The sequence below is a fragment of the Lygodium microphyllum genome, chromosome 9 (assembly GCF_053477565.2).
Source record: "Lygodium microphyllum isolate KBCC chromosome 9, Lygodium_microphyllum_v1.1.10, whole genome shotgun sequence".
Classification (NCBI taxonomy): Eukaryota; Viridiplantae; Streptophyta; class Polypodiopsida; order Schizaeales; family Lygodiaceae; genus Lygodium; species Lygodium microphyllum.
The window spans coordinates 161,038,208-161,061,904 of NC_141143.1; the positions used below are offsets into that span (position 1 = coordinate 161,038,208).

Below are 23,697 nucleotides of genomic sequence, written 5' to 3' on the forward strand. Positions count from 1 at the left end.
CCTGTAGGATCCCTGAGGAAATCTATAGGAGGGAGGAGATGAAGAGTTAGATTGAGCAGATTCGGACCAGGGAGTGGTATAGGAGGAACCGAATCATAGAGGAGGTTGTAGAGGTCCTAGCCAAGTGTTGTATATGCAAAGGGAGGTAGCTCTACAAGCCAGGTAGCAGAGTTGGGAGGAGGAGGGAGCACTCCGGCAGGACCTTGCAACCACGCAAAGATTATTACAAAGGCACCACGAGATCCCACCCTTCACGCACAGGAGATGCGCGCGTGAGCAACCATCGCCGGCCTTGAGGACAAGCACTTGGAGTTCTCATTCCGCTACTCAGCAGCCTTCTAGGCACAGAAAGGAGACACGATGTGCAACGAGTTTTTTCAGGTGCACCAGCCCCACACCTTAGGAGAGCAAATACACAGCCTTCGAGATCAGTATGGGAGGACTTGTTCTAGCCCAAACGATGTAGACAGCAAGTCAGCCTCAGCTAGAGGACAGCGATGTAGACAGCAAGTCTGGGATCACATCCCGTCCTCATCACAGAGATGGGACACTCCTTCCTAGTCCCCCTTCACAGAGAAGGAACTAGAGGAGGCTTTCCATACACAGGACGGGCAGAAATGCCCGAGAGAGGATGGCCTTTCTAAGGCTTTCTTCACTACCTACTGGGGAGATTTTCATTTCAGGACAGATGCCAAGGAGTCTTTCAGCAAACCTCATCAATCTTCTCCCCAAAGGGGGAGACCGGTTGGAGCTTTTCCAGTGGAGACCGATCACCTTATTGTCAGTGGCCTATAAGGCACTAGCAAAGATGATTGGTAGGCGACTACGCCATGTGCTTCCAAACATCATTCACGACACATAGACAGGCTTTGTCCAGGATAGAAGCATCCTGGACAATGTATTCCCCTTCTTTAAGGCGACAGAGTGGGTTCAACACAGTGGGCACGGACTGGCCGTACTACTCCTCAACTTCGAGAAAGCCTATGACAGGGTGGACTAGGATTTCCTAGAGGACACCATGGTGAGGTTGGGCTTCCCCCAGGCATGGATCCGCGAGGTCTCTGCACTTTACAGATCGGCTACCAGCAGGGTTCTCATAGGTGGTGGGCGAGGGGAGGAGTTTTAGCTCGAGAGATCGGTATGGCAGGTCTACCCTCTCGCCCCGTACCTGTTCTTACTCTTTGCAGAGGCGATGCCTCACTTCCTTAGGTTATGTGTGAGTGGGTTACGCGGCCTCTGACTTCCAGTAAGAGAGGAGACGGAGTTGTTAGACTCAGTGTATGCAGATGATATAGCACCCTACATAGAGGACGATGAGTTGATGCTGGAGAGAGTGAGACTGTCTCTTGAGGTATTTTGTATTGCAGCAGGAGCGAAAAATCAATTGGCGAAAGTTGGTTGGATTCTTTACAGACCCGAACTCTAGCACGGAGTGGAGTGTCCACCTGGGATTTAGATAGGTGAGCAAAGGGTAGACCGTCTGTTACCTATGGTTCCAGGTGGGATTCGACATTACTCTCACCCAACAGTTTCTTCCTGTCTTCGACTCTATTCGAAGGAAGCTGACCTACTGGAGTACTGCTTGCCTCTCCCTAGCAGACCGAGCCCTGGTGGTTAACCAAGTCCTCCTAGCGACGGCCTAGTACATCGCCTCGTGTTGGTGCTTCTCCTTATCCTATGTAGTTCAGCTTCGCCACCTAGTGTGGAACTTCCTTTGGTCCGGGTCAAACGGTTCCAGGGATTCGCCTGGGCGACCATCATCCGGCATCGGTCAGAGGGAGGGCTTGGGATCATAGACCCAGAGTATCAGAGTATGGCCCCCTTGGGCAAGCTAGTAGTCCGCGGCCTCACAGCAGGAGGGCAGATTTGGAAGGTCCTATTGCAGGAGGGTCTTCAGGATTGTAAACCGAGACTTGGCTATGGGTGGAGGCCATCCCTGAGATGGATCTTCACGACAGCCCAAATCACCCCCTCCAGATCCCCCTTCCTACGCAGCTTGCTCTGTGTGTGGCAGGGCTTCTGTAAGGCCCTAATCCAAAGACCCCAGACTGTTAGGAGAAGATAGACCGCCAACTGGAGATTTGGAACCCCCAAGTCAGAGATCGGGGAAGGGTACAATTTGGCGAGTGCCCCCACAACCAGTGGACTGGTTGGGAGGCCGGCCCAACTCGTACCATCAAGACATGGCGGGAGGTGTACAAGATGGTAGACGAGGAGGTGCTGCAACGAGTATCAGGCTGCCAAAGAGCAGTGGAGTTGAGGAGAAGGGAGATAGATGCAACAATACCTTAGGAGTAGCTTGCTCCCCTGATACAAGAACCGATAAAGCACGGGGAGATATGGGCCGCTAGGTTCTCACCAGCAAGTATCCCCCTACAGGTGGCAGGTAGAGTGGGCGGCGCTCCACCTAGGATCTTCACTGTGCTGGAGGGGGGGCGTCTGGCCCTTGATAGAGGGCAGCAGGATGCAGGGATAGCTGTCCTTTCATGGAGGAGGATTCGAGTGACTTGCCTTCACAGGAAGACATGGCGGCTGGACCCTTATATCTTCTGGAAGAAGCTGAAGGAGTGGCACTTCTAGATCTGGGAGGGCAGGCCACTTGATGAGCCGCAATGGGATCTGAGAGAGTGGCTATGGCCAATCACTGTGGTCGCCAAGAAGCCACCGAGATTCTTGGAGTGCACTGCCAGGATTGGTAAACACGTACAGATGCAGGACATGGATTGGGTGCCATCACGTAGCAGGCACTAGGCAGAGCACAGCATCACGGAGCCTTTCCGACAGTCCTCCTGGCGCCGCCTATGGGATAGCTGGAGATTGAGGAGGATATCGTATTTCTTATGGCAGGTGGCACATGAAGGCTTGGCAGTGGGAAGTTGGCTAGCCCAGATATAGAAGGAGGGAGGTTGTAAGCGCTGCACACAGTAGCCTCTTGAAACCCCAAAGTGCTACCTTTGGTCGTCTAAGGTGGCGCAGCTCATGTGGAGAGTAGCATGCCACATCCTTCGCCGTATAGCACCTAGCCTTCTCATGGGGAGCTTTCTGCTGGCAGGCAGGCAGCCAGGGCTGTCACCTTCTATATTAAGTCGGGATGCAAGACACAATATTCATTATTGAGGCAAGGTCGTGCACAGTGGTCAGTTTGGAGGCTCTACCCATCCGCCAGGTACTGGAGCCCAAAATAGACTGCTCTGAGGTATGGGAGATCATAGGAAGTCTCACTAGATGGCATATCTGGAAGGCACGGTGTCAAGAGACTTTTGGCGAAGAGAGACTTTCAGTACAAGTGACCTTAGCAGAGCTCTGGACCTCCATCATCCACTCTGCATCAGCTCCAACTAGTCTGTTGAGCATAAGCACTTGTATTCGGGTTTTCTTTTTAAGTAATATAATTAGCCACACTTTATTTGCAAAAAAAAAAAAAGTTAGGAAACACACCTAATAGGAGAGATTCCTCATTCCAAAAGATATGATGTTCCCAACAAATCATGGGGTCTAATGGTTCCAACACGATCCGCTTTCATGTCAATGCATGAGCAATCAAACCTATCGGCAGATAAACCCACACACTTAACGAACCCATAGTCATTGGCCTAGATCACCAGCTGGTGAGAAGAAGCAATTAAAGCAGTCAGGGCAGCACATAAGTAAGCTAGCTACTTCCACCTTGTAATTTAGAAATCAACAGAACTAGAAAATTAAATCACTTCCAGGTGCAAAGCTAAACAAAGTGGTCCAAATAAATCACAAACACCCATGGACTAAGAGAAGAGAACTCTCTCTCTCAATTTTGAAGAAACATATTTGGAAATAGACCAATTTAAAAGTCCCACTATTAGGACTCTCTCTTTTCATAGCCTTGTTATAATCTCATTAGAAATAGCATTAACAACTTTAAATGCAGAATCCCTTACTAAATCAAAGGAGAACACTTACAGGATCTAGCTTTCCTTTAAAGAGCCTATTGATTAGAATTTCTGCCATTGCCTGCATGCACACAAAAGATTATCACTTCAGAAAATTTCATTTGAAACATACACTGCAAATCAAATGATATAAGCATCAAAGAAGTAGCATGACACTTCTGCTACACTCATCAGAAACTCAATAAGCTTCCAAACTCAAAAAGAAGGTGCAGTCAATTACAAAGGAAGTCAGCATGGACTCTAGCACCTTTTTTTTACAAACCATCATAAATATCGCACCAATAACCTAACTCTCAAATGTTATTGACAATATCAACCCTTAAGTAAATCACAAAGTGACTATTGAGCTAAAAATGCATTAGCCTGACTTAAACAGCCCCAAAACATGCTTAAGTAATGTAGAAACCATATTATTCTAAAAGAAACGTAATCCAAGAGAGTAACTATATCCCATATGCAAAACCCTAATTTGGGCGCCCCAAAACTTTCTCTATATAGGCATACTGGCCCACCACTCTCCCCCAATCTCATTTTTGCACGTTTCAAGAGTTGTAGCTTTATTGCCCACACCCCTATTCACGGAGGACATCTTAGCCAGAAGCCTTCCCCTTGTAGTCTGCATCCATCTAACCTTTGATTCCAGCTTTTCACAATCTTCTCACTATCGCCTACCTCGTAGAGCTGTTGCCATCACCAAAGTGCTTGTGTTTGCTCTTGTCAGGGTATCTACACACAATCACCATCATCTGCATCATGTTGCCATTAGTAGAAGCTATCACCATCATCTAAAGCATCATCCAAAGTCTACATCCAATCACCATCAGCCTTCTACTCGCATTTGGTGTTTATACCATGCATTTGCCATGATTCTCTCCCTTCCAGAAGTTGTCATCATTATCTACATTGTTGCCATCAATTTGCACCTATCGCCCAACATCAATCAACTTGCATTTGCCTATTCCTTCCTTTTGCACAATCACCAAGTAATTTTCTACTTGCATTTTGAATCTACTTCATCACTACACACCATCGTCCGCATCAAATCTAGCTATAGCAACTACGTTTGTTGGTGTTCGACACACGAAGGTTGCCTTGCTACATTTCAAGATCTGTTCGGAGTACGACATACTCTCCAGCCCCTAACCTTTGCCCTGATCCTAGAGATACAAGAGTTTTGAGGTTCAATATTCATTCACTGCATAGTATGTTTACTACATGAGCATTGTACATTCAATAGCCATTCACTTCATTCTTCTCTATGTTCATTGTCTTTGAGTTACCCTTACCCTAACTATGTTCTATGTTATCAGTTTGTGCTTCATCATACGATTGGTTATGTCTTTTCTCTGTATAGGGCATTTCTTCACATGATATCAAAGCTAGGTATTCTCTATGAAACCTAGGCCTTTGATTGGAAAGCTCATCTGCAAAAGCAGGAACAACAGAAGGGTTAGACGACTTCAAACACATTCACACCGCTCCAATCTCCACAACCAAACATGGACAAAAACAATCAAGAGTGGGTCTCCCTGCATGCTACTAACTAATCTAACATGGGCAAAGAACTATCGAACTACCATGAAATCTAAAGACCATATTAGATTTCTACTACTCAGTATGATCTCATCTTCTGCATAGAGCTCGACAAGAGGTTGAAGGTAAGCTAGAGTTATCTCCTTTAGATTCGATGCACAAAACTAGTGATCTTGTAGGACCTTTGGAATCTCCACTACAGACTGACCATCCACAAGTGGAACTTGGCTCGAATTATACTCCACTTCCACAATACTTCTTTTCTCCAATGCCAAGAATGAACCCTCTTATGTCAGATTCTATGCCAACTGATTCTATCTTTTTTGTTGAAGCAAGAGATGCTCATGAAGAAGGGAATCTTCAAAATGGTTTCTAAGTAATCAAGAAAATAGGTATGCACCGTGTTGTTGTAAGCAAACTCAACCAAGGGCAAATACTGTTGCCACTGTGTCTTGTGGTCTGAAACATAGCATCTCAAAAGATCTAACACTGGAATTTGCTTCCTCTAACTGACCATCTGTCTGCAAATGGAAGGATGATGAGAATTTCAGTGTGATACCCATATTCTCAAACGACCCTTCCAACATAAATTGGTCATCCGAGGGTCTCAATCACTAACGATTAACCCTGGCATACCATGATACTTAAAGATGTGCTACAAAAATAATCATGCCATATGATCTGCCTTTATTTTCTTCTTCACCAAAATGAAATGGGCTTGTTTACTAAACTTGCAAATGATAGTCCACACCTCATCATTCCCTATAGGTGTCCTAGGAAGCTCAAAAATATAGTCCATTGCAATACTCTGCCAAGGCCTATCTAGAATAGACAAGGGCTGCAATAAACCTGGCATCTTTCGCCTATCATGCTTTACATTCTAACATATGATACATATCATGAAAACCCGTTCCACATCATGCCTCAAAGCTAGCCAATAAAAAAAATGCTCCACTGTCTTGACTGTGGCATCAATACACATATCCTACATACAAAGCATGACTTTCAGCGATGACTTTGGGTCTTAACTGCTTTGTGACACACAGTCATCTATGCATCATCAGAAATCCATCTCTTAGCACAAAGTGTTCATGCCTCTAGCCATTGCAAAGCTAATCATAAGCATTAGCAAAGTCCAAATCAACAACATATCGCTCTTTCATGGCATCCAACTCAATGTGATAAACCATGCTGATGGCTGAAATTTATGGCTTACGTGACAGTGCATTAGCCACAATATTCTTTTTACCATCAATAAGTACAATCTAAGAATGAAACATAGAGAGAAAATTTGCCCATCGCATATGCATCTTTGACAACTTTGTCTGTGTCAAAAAGTACCTCAAAGTTTGATGATCTGTCTGCACTGTCAAATCAGCCCCCAATAAATAGTGTTTCCACATAGATAGTACATGAATTACAACCAAGAGCTCTTTCTCATAGACCTGCAAATTCTTTTCTACACCATAGAGAATTCGGCTCTCATAAGCTACAACTCAGCCGTCCTGCATAAGAACAACCCCAATGATGTTACCACATGCATCATACTGAACTACGAATGACTCCCTTAGATCGGGCAACACAAGTACAGGATTTGAAGTCATCTTTTCCTTCAACTTTTCAAATGTTGAAATTTCCACTGCTATCTATCTAAATGATATAGCCTTTATTCTCCAAAGCATACAATGGGGATGCAATTTCAGCAAACCCGCGTGCATACTTCCTGTAGTAAGAACATAAACCCAAGAAGTTGTGGATCTCGTGTACATTTCTCAAAGGTGGCCATGATTGTATTCCCTCAACCTTTGTAGGGTCCGTGTGAATACCATCAATAGATACAATATGTCTCAAAAAGTGGATTTCATACAAAAAATTTTAAATTTTCTTATCATTGATAACCAGCCTATGCTCACAATGCTCTGCCTCATTCTTTGAATAGACAATCATGTTATCAAAGAAAGTGTCCATAAATCCTCTTTATTGCTTGAAGATACAATCCATCATCCAACTAAAAGTGCAAGAGCATTCTAAGTCCAAAAGGCATAACAACAAACTCATACAACCCAAAAGATATCATGAAAGCTATCTTAGGTACATCTTCCAGTCCAATGTGTATCCAATGATACCCACTTTTCAAATCTATATGGCTAAATATGCCTGCCCCCTGTAATCTATCCATAACATCATCGATCCAAGGAATCAAAAAGTGATCCTTTATCATGATCTTGTTCAAAGTACGATAATCAATGTAGATATGACATGAATCATCCTTTTTTTGTAACAAAAGCACTAAATAACAAAAAGGAGATAAGTTGGGCTGAATCAGCCCTTTTTCTAACAGCTCATTCACCTGACTTATAATCTCCTCTTGTTGGGCTACCTTGACTCTATAGAATGGCTTATCAGGTGGGTTACTTCCAAGGATAAGATCTATGCCAATACCGTTTGGCATTTCAAGCGGTAGTTGCCCTGGAAGTGATTGAGAGAAGAAATCAACATACATTTTCAGAAATGACATGCGATCCTCCTCTAACTTAAGGCATATTCCCAGCATTCTCACTATCATCTTTATCCTTAGAAAAAACCAAGTACATTGAAAGATAATTTTTCATTACTTTAGAAATGGTAGCTATAAATACAACAGAGACAGATTCACCTTCCAACTTTACATCAAGTATGAAGACCTTTTCCTTATGTTGAATGGTGATCTTTTTTGCATAAGAATTAATCATTGCATGCATACGGTGACACCATGGCATACCAAGCAATATATCACAACCCTCAAGTGGAACAATGAAGAACTCTTCATTGTCCACATATCCTTGTATATGTAGCCGAAGCTTTCCAATGAGCGGTTTGACAGGCTCTACATGGCCTTTACATGTCATTCAAATTTCCCCCATGGGTCCCATATCATCCTCTAATGCCTAGATGGGTTGCTATGTCTACAGAGATGAAGTTGGCTCGTGCAACATTATCAAAAAAAATCAATGCATGCTAATCCCTAATTTTGCCCCATGCTTTGCACAACTCAGTAGCATCATCATTGGGCTAATCATTAACAACATCGAGCACCAATCCCACTCATGTTTTAAGCTTCTTTCCTTTAGAATCTCCTTGATTTTCTGATTTTCCAACTTGTTGTCTATTAGGACAGTCCCTTGCAATGTAACCCTCTTATTCACAAATAAAACATTTATCTGCAGTCATCAATTCCCTACGTTGTGTCAATGTTTTCAAGCCATTTCTTTATTATTTTGTTCTCTTTTCAAGCTAATTTTCAGATCTGCCCCTTTTCTAAGTCTTAAACAACTTTTTATTCGACTTATTCCCACTTTCAATGAAGCCTGAATCCTTCCCACACAGCAAAGCGTCGGCTGTAGCAGCAATCTCTATGAGCAGAGACATGCTAGACATAGTGGATTTAATGCAAAAATCCCTAATTCCTTTGGGCAGCCCACAAACATACTTTTCCACTTGCTCACGAAGGCATACAAGGCAATAAGAAGTAATAGGCAGCAATGCATCCCAAAACTTCATATTGCTCTAAATTCTTACATTCCTTAGCATCCAGGTTATTCCAAGCTATCATGATGTCCACCTTAAAAGTACTTGTCAACCAATTCGATGCAAACATTTGCTTGAATTGTACCCGAGTTAACGGTGCTCTACCTTGCATCAAAAGAGTAGACCACCACTGCAATGCATTCCCTTTCAAGGAAGTGGCTCTCTTTCGAATCTTCAAGGACTCGGTGAAGTTCCCCTCTAAACAAACTGCATCAAATTGGTGAATGAAAGTCAATTTTCAGCCTATCTTGTGCACCACTGAAGGACTAAAACTTCACTACTTTTTCACCATCATAGTCTTTTGTTGCCTCTTTGGGTGTCAAGTTGTCATACACTAGCTATTGCAAAAAGGGTGCATTTGCTGAATTTACATCAAAACAACACCAAACGGAACATTTGCACGACCAGCATTCATTCCTTGAGCCCCATAAGTGTTCGAGGATGCAAATGCATTACCAAACATGCTACTTTGTGCCCTAGGCATCAAGCCAATGCTACCATATATAGGGTTTTGCACATTTCCAGCCATACTCGAATACATTGGGCCTTACACACCATGCATTGGCTACTGCATACCATAGGGATTTGTGCCATACATTCCCATATGCGGTCCCTATCCAACCATAGCATGAAAAATCGTACTTCCACTAAAGTATCTTGGCTGTCCTATCATAGTATGCATGCCCGACTATCCAAAACCCATTGGATTGGCACTTCCATGATAGCCTTGTATTTGCTTTCCTTGCCCTGTAGGTAGCAACTGTCTTGCTTCATTAGCATCTTTTGGAGCTTCAAATGAAGGCTTTGGTATCACCTTTGGTGCATCTTCCTGTCCCAAAGGTGTAGAAGACGTCTTCTTCTTCTTGCCTTTGTTGTCCTTCTTCAAAGCATTTAAAATTGGGTAAATTGAGGATCCTTTGTCAATTCAGCAAAGAGATTTGCTGTTGTCCTCATCTGATTTTTGAACTGATCATCAGCCTCCTTATGCCTTGAAAGTCCTCTTCACTTTGCTAGTCATCAGCCTCCTTATGCCTTGAAGTCCCTGGATCTTGCACAACAGCAACATTTTCAACTTGTTGTCCATGGTCATAGCCTTATCCAAGGTAGGTCAGGCATTGCATTTCCTTCATTCCCATGTGAATGTTCATACTAAGAGGCATCATCACTGCTTGATTGCATCTCACAGTATCAAGACCTATTGCTGTAATTTCTCAATTGAGAGTGAAAATCACCACTAGCACAAAGCTTTGGCTTGCAGTTAGGTGCCTTGGGCCCACTAAATCAAGAGATTGAGTGTTGTCTCAGCAATGGAACCATGAAACCAACCTTCCTTCTTGAAAAGAGTGGTAATTCTTTGATTAAGCACTTAATTACAGCAATTAGCAAATGAACATAACTTAAAATACACAAAGTACTTTAATAATCTTGAACATTGGACATCCTATTGGCCCCAAAACTAACGCCCCTTTCGGAATTTCTTTAACTTGATTGCTAATGGAATGAGTACAAGCTAAGATTTACAATCTCCTTTGCTTTCCAAAAGCCTCTTTGCTATAGCAACAATCAGTAATCAATTCGAGACAATTGCCCCTCAATATTTCACTCGAGACTTACACAAATGGAACCACCAACTAGACAAATGCTGCCTCAAACTATAAATGAATGGACTAGCATCTAAATTCCTTGACAATTACACAAATTTCAAGTACTGAATTCAGTGTACGATACCTTCACCATTGGCACAAGTCCTGAGGTGGCTGTCGAACCCTAATTTATGTAGAAATTTAGAATTTGCAGCAGAGATCTCTCTACTACCCACTAAATTTGGCTGAGATTTGCTCAAAATGGCTAAGAAATGCTGAGATCTCTTGAGAATGGGTTGGAGAAGGTGAGAGAAAGCCAAGATGAGAGAGAAATCTCATTTTCTTCGCGAGAAAACCCTAAATTCTGCTGATTGCATGCTCCAGCCTGCATTTAATTAGGTCACCTACTCCCGGGAACCTCCAAAATGTTGTCTTCTGATCAGCAATGTTGTTGCTAGCCTCTAGAAGGTGACTCCCTGATGTCCCCTACCTGTTGCGGCCCCAAGATGGCTGTCTTCTGTAGCAAATTGTTGTTCTCTAATCAAAAAATGGACTAGCAACTCTCTCTCTCTCTCTCTCTCTCAAGTTGTAAACTAATTGAATGGCTAAGACCCAGCCCCTGAAAACGTTTTCTCAGTTTGCATGGGTATTTTTGCCAAGTGGCAGCCTTATAAACCCATTTTTCAGCATTATCTAACCATTTAATTAATTTTCAAAGCTAAATCATCCTAAAAATTAATTTTTGTCTCGCTCTAACCTTGCCCAAAATTAAATGTGCCCATTCGTAATTAAATTGGCTAGGCCATTTGCAACCTGGAGTGATCCCCAATCTATATTGACCCTTAGATTGGCATTAATTAATAAAGTAATGCTAGTCTCTAGTATCACCACCGACACTTATTGGCCAAATAACTATCCTAGGATCAAAACTGATACCGATTGCCCCCAAAGCCCAGTTGGCATAACTTATCATAACTCTTACCTTTGACACCCATTATATCCTCAAGGTCCTTGGCCTCTTACCATGAAATAATTGCCATGTGCTCACACCTATTGACCTATTGTAAGAAAGCTACTTTGGTTTATACATACTAGGCCAGATCTTGCATGCTCAGTTAGTTTGCTTAGTCAGTATTTAAATGCACCTAGGATGTCCCATTAGATTGCTTAACTTCATGTATTAAGATATTTAAGGTGTACTTATCATTATGAACTCACTTATGGTTGTGATTTATGATTGCAATGGTATACTAATTCTAACAATGCAAGAAATCCTCACACCCAACGTTCCCACAATAGCTACCTATCTACCTTGGGCACAACTCCCATCTCTTGGACTAGCCATAAGCAAGAGATGGTGGCGGCTTCCATGGTCGAGGCTGAGTATAGGCCTCTCTTCGATGGTACCACTAACGCTATCTATCTGAGAAACTTGTTGGCTGCACTTTAGTTTCCTTGTGAGACACCTATAGTTGTCTACTGTGACAACCACAGTGGCATTGCCCTTACGAGCAATCCGATCGTCACCCCTCAGACACAACATGTGACAGTTCACTTCCACTTCACCAAAGAGTAGGTTGAGCTAGGCACTATTCACCTAGAGTTTGAGCCTTCCAATGAAAACTTTACAAATATTTTGACCAAGGCGGTCAATAGGCCAATTCTATAGTATCTTCTACCCCAAATCGGCTTAGATACACCCTACTTTACTTCTTCACATTGAAGAGGAGAGGGTGCATCCCTCTTACTATTGCTTTCAATTTGATCGGGGGCGACTTCCTTCTCTTGATAGTGCTAATGATAATGCTTACAGTTTTTTAGGTCTCATAAATTTATTTACTTTGTATTGTACATTATGGGCATTTGTAACTTCATCCGTACTATCAAGATGACATGATTATAAAAGGGCGCTTAGACAAGTGAACAATTTCCCTCCGAGAATACTATCTAAGCCACATCATTGCATTGCATTCTGCATGAGCATAAAAACTTGCATCTTCCTGCATTACCCTATGTATTGGCATTCTATTCATGTAAACATGCATCTGTGCACATTTATCTTTTCGGTCACCCTTGGAGTGGTCGACTCTGGATCCACTATACTCGTGGCATTGCACATGGCAGTCTCCAAAGACAATTTTTCCCCATGCTTGCTTTGCTTATTTTGCTTACTCCCAAGTCGTCTTGCTTGTCTCTCCACATGTTCCCCATATGATTGGCACACACATCCACTTGGATAATCCTAAGGCACTTATCCTATCAGTGTGTGGGATAGCTTTGCCTTTTTTATGAAAAAAGTGAGGCTACCCATTCTTATTTCTCGTACCTTGGGGCATAGTGGCACAACGCGATAAACACTGATTTGCAACCCTTACTTAATGCTAAATATTGTGACAAACTAAATCAAAGCCCAAAAAAGATCCATTGTTGATTCCATCCGCCTTTACAAGATTTGGTAGGCCTCTGGACAATCAACGCACACCCTTGGTCCGATGTCGTGGACTCTCTAGGATAATCACTTGCGCTCCCTTGGCAAGATAACCATCACCTCTGTGGTCTTAACGCGTACCCTTTGCCCGATGACCTGGCTGCCTTGGGATGAAATACCTTGGAGTAAAAGAACAATAACAGAAAGAGTTTGGGCCTACTTCTCATGGCTCAATTTTGGACCTAAAAGGAGATGTTTAGCTTAAAATGCATTAGATTGACTTAAATCACCCCAAAACACACTTAATTAATGTAGAAACCTTATTAGTCTTTTAAAAACGCGATCATAGAGTAATTGATCATATTTTGAAACATTAAATAATATAAATCGCCTTTCAAAGTACATGAGCATTAAATTAATCTGGAATCATTAAGCCAATATATCTTCGTGACAATTGATATACAAAAGGTTTATTACATGCAAGTTGACTAATGTTGGGTGGTGTAGACTGATGGCGATAGTACAAATGTTGATGACTACTAGAGGAGGGAGAATCACTACAATCGCAGGTTATAAACACCAAATGTAGGCAAAAGGTTGATAGTGGCGATTGGATGTAGACTTTAAACGATACTCCAGATGATAGCGACAGCTCCTACTGATGGCAACAAGATGCAAATGGTAGCGACTGTGTGTAGATGCCTTGACAGTAGCAAATACAAGTACTCTGGTGATGACAACGGCTCCAAGAGGTAGGCGACAATAAAAATATGGTGAAAGAGGTTGGAATCAAGTGTTAGCTGGATGCAGACTACAAGGGGAAGGCTTAGTTGAATGTCCTCCACGAATGGAGGATAGGCAACAAAGCTACAACTCTTGAAGCAAAAATGAGATTAAGGGAGAGTGGTGGGCCAACATGTCTATTTATAAAACGTTTAGGGGCGCTCAAATCAAGGTTTGCATGTGATAATGCAACTAAGTCTATGAAAGATAACACATCACCTATTATTCGAGGATCTATCCAAGCAATGACTTTAAAGTCTCATCATACATAAGATGCTTCCTCTTGTCCCATGAATCCCTCTATGGAGAAGGGCATGGAAAAAGTCAAAGAACCGGCCATTTCCATGGTAGCTGAATCTCTAAATATGCTTTTAGCAAAGAAAAATGATACTAAAAGAGACTTCAAGCTTGGAGAGAAAAGTATTAAGTTTTATGTTTTCTATGGTAAGAGAGATTCTCAAAAAGCTATATCTTTTACTAGAGAGTTTGATGCTACTTTTGGTAGTGAAGAAAGATTATACAAAAAAATCACAAATTTGAATGGTTAAAATGCATTTGAAGGATGCCGCTTTGAATTGGTGACTCAAAGTTGTTCAAGAGGAAAAGAAACCCAAGTCTTGAAAAGAGTTTAAGGAGATGTTTAACAAGAAGTTTCTGCCTTAATCCTTTGAAGCCAATTTGCAACGAGAATGGGATGAGCTAAAGCAAAGCCATGGAGAGAATGTTGAAACATATATCAGTAGATTTGCACCTAAAACCAACCTTCCTTCTTGGATAGGGTGGTAAATAACCTAATTAAGCACTAATTACAGCAAACATAATATTCACATCAATTGAAAATGCACAATTTACCACTTTAATCTTGGACATTAGACACCTTGTTGGCCCCAAAATTGGCACCCCTTGTAATATTTCTTTATCTTATATTGCAAATGAAATGAGCATAACTGAGATCCTCTAATCTCCTATGCTAATCCAAGTGCCTCTTGCTATCAAAACTAACCAACAAGCCTCCAAACCAATTTGCCCCTTGGTTTGCTTAGGGATCGGCCTTCACCCTGCTCCTTCAAAGACAAACCCAGCCCCAAATCTAATATTGGTTGGCTGGCCTCTTGAATCTCCCTGAAATTCCTCAATTCCAACTGTTGAAATTCAAGTCCTAGGCCCTCAATTCTAAGCACATATCAGGAGGCGGCTATCAAAACCCTAACTTTTGCTATAAATTAGGGTTAGCAATAGAGATTGACCGAAATCTCTTTCTTTGATGGCTAAAACTAAAGAAAAATGTTGAGATAACTTAAGAGATGGCTAGGGGATGAGAGAGAATGATGTAGAGAGAGAAATTTCAGAGTTTCATCGTGAGAAATGCCGAAAAACTACTACTGCCCTCTTGCTCGAACACTCGTGGAAGCTGTCACCTATAGCTTAGGACCACCAGAAAACTGCTACCCTCTCCTATATGCTGTCATCTACACGAAAAGGACCTTGGGCTGCTATTACTTGCTCCTGGAGGGTTCCAAATTGCTGTCACTTGCTATAGGACTAATCCCAGATGGCTGGAAAACACATCAGCAACCTTTCCTTGCTCTTTAACAACCGCCTCCTATCTCATAATGGCTAGAATAGACTCCACCAACCCCTAAAAACGTTTTTTCCATTTGCATGGGCAAGTTTTGCCAAGTAGCAGCCTTCCAATCCCATTTTTCAGCATTATCCAACTTATTAAATTCATTTTCAGAATATTAATTCTGAAATTTACTTTAATAATTATTCGATTGCTCAAAAAATAAATTTCACCAATCAATAATTAAATTGGCTAGACCATTTTTTCTTCCAAGTATCCTTGAGCAATTATTAATCCAGCATTAATTAATTAATTAATGCTTAGTCTCTAATGTCACCATTGGCATTAGTGGCCAATAATTTGGTCTAGGCCCAAATCTGACACTAGGTACCACTTGGTACCTATCAAACATAACTTATTACAACTTTTGCCTTTGACACCCACTACAACCTCGGAATCCTTAGCATGTTACTATGAAACAACTGCCATGCACAACACATGTGCTAAACAACCTTGCATATTTTATTAATATCTTAATCACATGTTATCGACAAAATTAGAGCATCTCAAAATTTCACGTCCCCGTGTCAGCAACTCTCTCTTTAAAGTTTACATCTCTTAATGAAGTTCCTTCCAATATGAAGATGAGAAAGTTTTTCCATGGATTACATCCGACGGTACAGCAAGATGTCAAGATGACAAAACCTATTACTTTGAAAGCAACCCAATATGCGGCCAGGACTCAATATGCCATGGATGCTTGGTAAAGCCTCAAAAGAACCACAAAGTAAGAAAACCAAGATGTTTGATCAAAAGAAGTCAAATAAACAAAAACCAAAGCATAAGGATGGAGGTACATCACCTTTGCTATCCAAAAAGAAGCTAACATATCAACAATTAGCAAACTATACAAGAGAAGAACGATGTTTCTCTTGTGGAGAAACACATGGCTGGTTAATGTCCTAATAAGGCAAAGAAGGAAAACCAACCCCAAAAGACACCTCAAGCAAATATTGTACCTAAGAAATCCTTGCAACAGGACGAAACCCCATCAGAGAAAAGGAAGCTTTTTATGGCTCGAGGTAAGATCGCTAATCAACCTATTCTCATTCATTTTAATACAAGGGCTACATATCATTATATCCATCCTTGGATTATTGAAGCTCTGCATCTACCAAAGGAGAAGTTTGAAACACCAAAAATGTTTAGTGTTGCTTTTCAAGGAATGGAGTCTAAAGTTCCTCTCATTCTTGGGAAACTACGATTTGAGATAGGAGATTATGTAAATTGTGCAAGTTTTATCATGGAAAATCTTGGTCATTGTGGCGTTGTATTAGGAATACCTTGGCATAGAATAATAGACCCAACCATTGATTGAAATCAAGTTAAGTTTAGATTCTCTTTCAACGGTTAAAATGTATCTATTAATGTGGGAGTGAAAAGAAACTCCATTCCTATCTTATCCCATGTACAAAGTTGTAAAGCAAAATGTCTATTTCCTCATTCTTGATTTTTGTCAAAGATTCTAACAAAGAGTTTAGAATTGAAGAGTCCATCTCAAATATAAAGGAGGACCAAATGAGTTTCTTAAAGGAGTATGAAGATTGTTTTGCTTTGCAGACACTTTACCCAACAAGTTACCACCAGAGAGGCCATAAGATCATCACATTGATCTCATTCCTGGCAGCTCACATCCAAATAGGCCACCCTATCATGTGAGTCCAACACAACAAGATGAGATTATAAAGCAAGTGAATGAACTATTAGAGAAGGATCTGATAAAACCCAGTTCCTCACCTTTTTGCTCTCCAAATCTCTTCATACAGAAGAAAGATGGATCTTGGTGTATGCATGTGGACTACAAGACCCTCAACAAAGTTACAATTCAGAATAGGTTTCCCATTCAAAGAATTGATAATATCTTAGATAGATTGAATGGATCCAAAGTATTCAGTCGGATTAACTTAAAGAGTGGCTACTATCAAATAAGGATTGTTCCTCAAGATATTCATAAAACAGTATTCATGACAACTTTTGGTTCGAATGAGTTTCTTGTACTACCATTTGGTCTCACCAATGCTCTTGCAACCTTTAATAGAATGATGGAAAGAATCTTTAGAGCATGTCGAAAGTTTACAAGTACTTTCTTTGATGATATTTTAGTTCATTTAAAAGATAAAGAAGAGTATAAGCAACACTTAAAAATAGTATTTCAAGAACTCAACAAACACAAACTTTATGTGAATGGCAAAGAGTGAATTTTTCCTTGAAAAGAATCACTACTTATGCCATATTGTATCCAAAGATGGGATTTTGACGGATCCAAAAAAGTCAAGCCTATTATAGAATGGCCAGAATTGACTAGTGCTCATGAAGTTTGACGTTTCTTGGGATTATGCTCTTATTATACAAGATTCATTAAATGGTTTGAAATGGTTCTTGGACCATTGCATGATTTAACTAAGAAAGCAGCGGCATTTTGGTGGACCAAACTAAAGAATGAAGCTTTAAAAACTCTAAAGTTCTATATTAGCAAAGGACTTGTTTTGATTAAACCTCGTTTATCAAAACCTTTCTTTGTAGAATGTGATGCTTCAAGAGACTGCATTGGTATAGTCTTAAACCAAGAAGAACATTCAATTGCTTATATAAGCAAACAGTTGCAAAAAGTAGAAAAAAATACTACTATCTATAAAAAGGAGTTAATGGCCATCGTTCAAGCTTTAAAAGATTAGGGACCTTATCTTTTAGGTGGAGAATTTCTCATTAAGATGGACCATGATAGTTTGAGACTGCTATCACTTGCTCCAGGAGGGATCCAAATTGCTGTCATATGCTGTAGGACTGATCCCTGGTGGTTGCAAATCACATCAGCAGCCTCTCCTTACTCTCTAACAACCTCCTCCTCTCTCACAATGGTTGAAATAGACTTCTACTAGCCCATAAAAACGTTTTTTCCACTTACATATGCAAGTTTTGCCAAGTGGTAGCCTTCTAATTTTATTTTTCAATATTATCCAACTTATTAAATTAATTTTCAAAATGTTAATTCTGAAAATCAATTTAATAATTATTCTAGTGTTGAAAATTTTAATTTCACCAGCCAATAATTGAATTGGCTGGGCTAATTTATCTTTCAAGTATCCCTCAGCAATTATTAGTCCTTAGACTAGCATTAGCTAATTAATTGATACCTAGTCTCCATAGTTACCTAGAATGGGGAATGGAAATGGAAACAAGACTCCCTAACACGTGGGAAACGTCCAAGGTCAGGAAATGAAAACGAAGGGAACAACACAAGTCTTAAGTGCCTCAAATATGCCTTGCATGAGTCAAATTGCCTCAATAGTCTCCCCACTACTACAAATCACCTAAATTGCCTTAAATGCCTCAAATAGCTCTCAATGCCCTAAAAATGTCACAAATTCCCAAATATCCTGAATGTCTCTCTGATAGCCCTAATATCCCTCAATACTCCAAATTGACCCAAATGTCCCAAAATTGACTCGATTACCCCCATAGCTCCAAATTGCCCCAATTACCCCAATTTCCCTTGAAATTAGACAATATAAATGGGCTATTACCTTGAAATTGAGGATAGGGCTGAAATTTGATTGTGATTTGCAAGAGTTGATAATGCATCAAATTTGAACTTTGCATGGACTCATGATTGGCTTGTGGCTTGTTTTAACACTTTGAATCTTCAACTTGAGAGAAAAAGAGAGAGAGAGAGATTAGTGCGTGCACATTAGGCAATGGAGATGGATGAACAAGTGATAGAAGTGTGACACAAGCAAAAAGAAAAAATATAAAAAACGTCAATTTTTTGTCAGCGAGCCTGGAACAGCCGTTCGAAATAGGAAAAGGCAAGGGAAACGGCAGGAAATGGCAGGGAACGATAGAGAATGGGCTTGGAAATGCCATGGAACGTTCCCTAGCCATTTTACCTCCTCAAGGTTTGAAACACATTAGGCCATCCCTACAAGCCAAAGCAATTGTTCCCTCTTTCTATTGCTAGTCTCTAATTTCACCACTGATATTAGTGACCAATAAATTGGTCTAGGCCAAAGTCTAACACCAAGTAACACCTAGTACCTGTCACACATAACTTATCATAACTTTTGCCTTTGATACCAATTAATATCTCGGGGTCCTAGATTTCACACTGTAAAATAATTGGCTTGCATCTCACATGTACAAGTCACATCAGCACATTTGATGAACTTTTAATCAAATACTAGGAAAAACAATTAAATTTCATATCCTCATGACATTAACTATACTTTTTCATTTTATTAAGTCTTTTAGTGTATACTTAGTCACTTACTTTTCCATCTCTATCTATTCTATATATATCCACTTAGATTTATTTTTCACTTTCCCACATTATGACAAGCATTTTTATACAAAATATTTGATATGCAAATTTCTTTACATACTAGGTTTTATACTTCAATTCTGGACTAACACTGCAAATATTTATTGATCCTTATTGGGCTGAAGGTCTATTTTCAAGTCTTGCCTTGATAAGTATTGCATCAATCTCCATGGAGACGGAGATAGTATCTTCTATCCTAAGATTGGATCTTAGGCATCCTTTTTCCTTATCATGGCATCCATCTTTCTTTCCTTTCAATTCGGGTGGTTTTCTCATTCAACTACATTTACTATACTAACTCGTTTGTTTCTTTTTATGTCACATAGACTACACTTAGTTTTTTACTTAACCTTATTGACTAGTATAAGAGTCGTCTCTCAAGTTCAAGTTTCAAGCATGCCTACACCACTTGGTCAATATTGGAGCCATCTCCCAAGATCGAGTACGAGCATGTCCCAACTATGTAGATGGTTAAATCTTCTCCCGCTCTTCCAGATGAGAAGTGATAGATCTTTCTTCTTTATCCAATAGATCCATTTGCCTGGTGGATTGCTATCTTGGTGATTCTCAACTAGCACCGAAGCCCTATCTCAAGCTGTGAAACCTGCACAGACGGGAATGAGGCTAAATGGGGGCAGCCCATCTATTTATAGATGTTGAAGGGTGCCCCAAAGAATTAGGGCTTTTAGGGAACCACTAAAACTCTCTCAGGCAGCTCTCCTTTTTAGGGTTTTTCATTAATTAAGTGTGTTTTGGGACTGTTTAAGAATGCTAATCAGCTGAATTTAAAGTGTTATCCGAGATTTTGAAAGGATGAAGAGAGATGATGAAGGGTGGAGGTAGAAGAGGATGGGATGGGAGGGAAGTGAAAAGTGTGTGTTACATGCTCATATAAAATAGAAGTTGTAGACGTACCTGAATTCTATCTGCTTCGTGAACCCCCTCTATTAAAGTTCACATACACAAAGCCATCCGGATCCTGCACCTCGAAAGAAAAAATAGGCAAGGATTTTGATTCATTCAACTCAAAAGGGTTCTACGAACCTGACAATGGACCTGGCTAAAATTATGAAGATGGATCGCCAAATGCTCCAAATGCCGTATGTCCTCCATGATCAGAGAGATGGCCAACCTCACCAACTGGTCCAAATGTGGTAGCAAAGATTGTAGGAGGGGTATAAACATTATCGTACTTATTGCGATAGTACTCCTCAAAGTCCTCTATCATGTTAGTGAAATCGGGAATAGAAGTAGAAAAAGAAGGTGAAGGTGAAAGTGGAGAGTTGTCCTCCTCACCGAATCCATAATGCCATCTCAGGGCCTCCAGTGATGGAGAAGCCTGATAGGGCATCATAGGAATTGCAGAAAAGGGGGGGTCTGAGACATTGTGATTCAGTTACAAGTTGTATTAATTGTGTGCCTCACACAAAGACTAGCTCTCCACAATATCCGCAGGATTCTCTTTACAAGAGCACTGGCTCTGATACCATGTGAAGAAAACCGCTAGGGTTTGCACTGAGGAAACACAGAGTATACAACCACAGCAAAAACACAAAGAGACAAACACAGACACAGAAAGCAAAACTCAAACCCTAAATGCAAAACTCAAAACTCAAACTCTAAACTCAAACACAAACAAAAGAAATGAAAGAAAAATACAACTCTAAGGTGAATGAATACTCCAAATGAATGTAAGAGTGTACAGATACTCAAGGGCAGAGCAGTGTGGCAGAGAGTAACGTCCAGCGGAGATGGATCCCAAGTTTGTGACCACCAGTCAGAGTGTAGGATGGAGAGGATGTAGCAAACGCAGGTCTCAAGAGAACCTAGAGCACCAAACACAAGCTATGGGCAGATGACAAAGAGGGCTGGCAGCAGTTGTCGCCTAGTGTGGAGAAGTTGTTGCCTAATAGAGGAAACTGTCGCCTGATGATGGAGATGGGCTGCCAGCTGTCGCCTACACACTGGAGGAGAAAACGCGGCAACAAAAGGTGTGGCAGTAGTGTCTGGGGCTGGACAGCCATGTATGTGTGGTCTGATGGCTGAAATCTGCACTCAAGGGTGTGAAACCTACACAGATGGGAATGAGGCTGAATGGGGGCAGCCTATCTATTTATAGATGTTGAAGGGTGCCTCAAAGAATTAGGGTTTTTGGGGGACCACTAAACCTCTCTCAGACCGTTATTGCACCCGAGATATGTCTACGATATCTCCCTCAGCCCACTCCCACAATAGCCACCAGCTGTTGGACAGGTCTCCCTTTGAGCATTATGTACATTTGCACAATTAAGTTAGACCATTTGATTGCTTGCAAGCAGGTCACCAGACAAAATAATTTCTTTATTTGCAAGGGTTCACAAGGGGGCTAGATCTCTTTCTTGCATGCCGCCAGACAAACTGAGCTTTGAGGCTGATGATAAATTCAGACTCTGAATGCTGTTTAAATGATGGCTTGCTCCTTTACAATCTAGTGCACATAGACCTAGTTGAGGAGGCAGGGAAAACATCACATATCCCGCTTATGTTCAGAATACTGTTGAACTTTTTTTTGTATTTTCACATACAGTACTGATAAAATTACTCTTAGACACAGAAGAACAAATGATTGGCTCAATGCATCACTGGTTGATCCTGCAAAATCTTTCATTTTTTTCAAACAAGAGAAAGAATTCTACTAAAACGACTCCTCCGCACAAAATATCTCAAGGCAAAATGCAAACTATAAAGCAGCCCTGTAAGGGACTTCCATATCAAAATCTGTGTAACAAGGAAAAGTCTATTACAAAGCTAGAATGAAGTCTCTTTCTCTCACGGGCAGACAAGACAAGATGTGAAAAGGAGAGTTACCCTCATCTCAGTTTGAGTCACATAAGGCAATCCATGTAAGTTGGGGGGGCGTGTGTAAGTGCGCATCTGTACTTTCTGGCCTTGGCTGTGGCCTGCAGCTACCCATTCAGCACAAACATCAGGACTGTCCCACATTGCTTGCATATCTTCGGCGCCCACCCAATCATCCCAAAACCTGGATGCCATATCCCTCTGCACTCTCGATTCTGCCATTCGTTCCTGAACGACAGCGAGAGCTTCGACAACTCTGGTATTTTGCCAAAATGGGAAAGGATGATACGCGCTGGCCTCCCGATGATTTGCACCAAAAGCAAAAGAGGAGCAGGCATGCACGGCGCCAAGCCAGCGTTCACGAGAAAGGGAGGTCTAACGTAAAATAATTTGTTAGAAAAACCTTCGAAATTTCGAGAACAAGAGCAAAAGATTCGTCCCCTGGTTTTTATCCAAAATGGGAAACGAGAATATTCGTTTCCTTCCCAATGGAGCTAGCAATATGGGGATTGGTTTTTTAGCTCCCTCTCTTTGAATTGTTGATACTATTTTGTGTCCAACATGGCTTGTGCAATAATTGGTCCAAGTGGACGTTGTTGTGCCCCCATACTCGATACTAAGCTTCCCGAGAATCTATTTTAGTAACGTAGTAATTGTGTGCAAAGTTTTTGTTTTGTAATTTTTTGCACAAGAAAAAAGAATATGTATGTTGAGGAAGGCATTACAGTGTTAGCAATTCTACATTGTTTGCCTTCTCAATTAGTTATCATTGTTTGCTTGCACATGTTTGTGAACTCTTACTCCTTTTTGCTCTCATTGAGACATTTAATGCGTGCTAATGGTTGTTGGCCAAGCTTATTTACCATTCTCATTTGCCATCAAATACCCTTGATGTTCTATGCCTATTATTTCTTTCTCAGTATGACTATGTATGCTATTTTCATTGTTGATGTAACATTGGAAGAGATGCATGTAAATTGACTCTCAGTTCAGTAATCTCTTGGAGTTCCATTTTTTACACCAAGCATGTTTTTTTCCCCAAGCCTAATTTTGAATTTGAATTTTAATGAAGACTTTTTGATTTTATAGAAGGCATA

The 23,697-nt window shown here is 41.0% G+C and overlaps 1 protein-coding gene across 1 annotated transcript in view; it reads right to left on the bottom strand.

The window, feature by feature from the left end:
• LOC148031805 (uncharacterized) overlaps window positions 1-22,972 on the bottom strand; it is a 42,461-nt gene extending 19,489 nt beyond the window's left edge. The window contains exons 1-2 of the mRNA XM_087685473.1: window positions 22,610-22,972; window positions 3,937-3,987 (exon numbers count right to left, since the gene is read on the bottom strand). Of these exons, the coding sequence (XP_087541599.1) occupies window positions 3,937-3,987; window positions 22,610-22,822 (264 nt within the window). The 5' untranslated portion in view covers window positions 22,823-22,972. The remainder of the gene's footprint in view (window positions 1-3,936; window positions 3,988-22,609) is intronic.
• Between the last annotated feature and the right edge of the window lie 725 nt (window positions 22,973-23,697).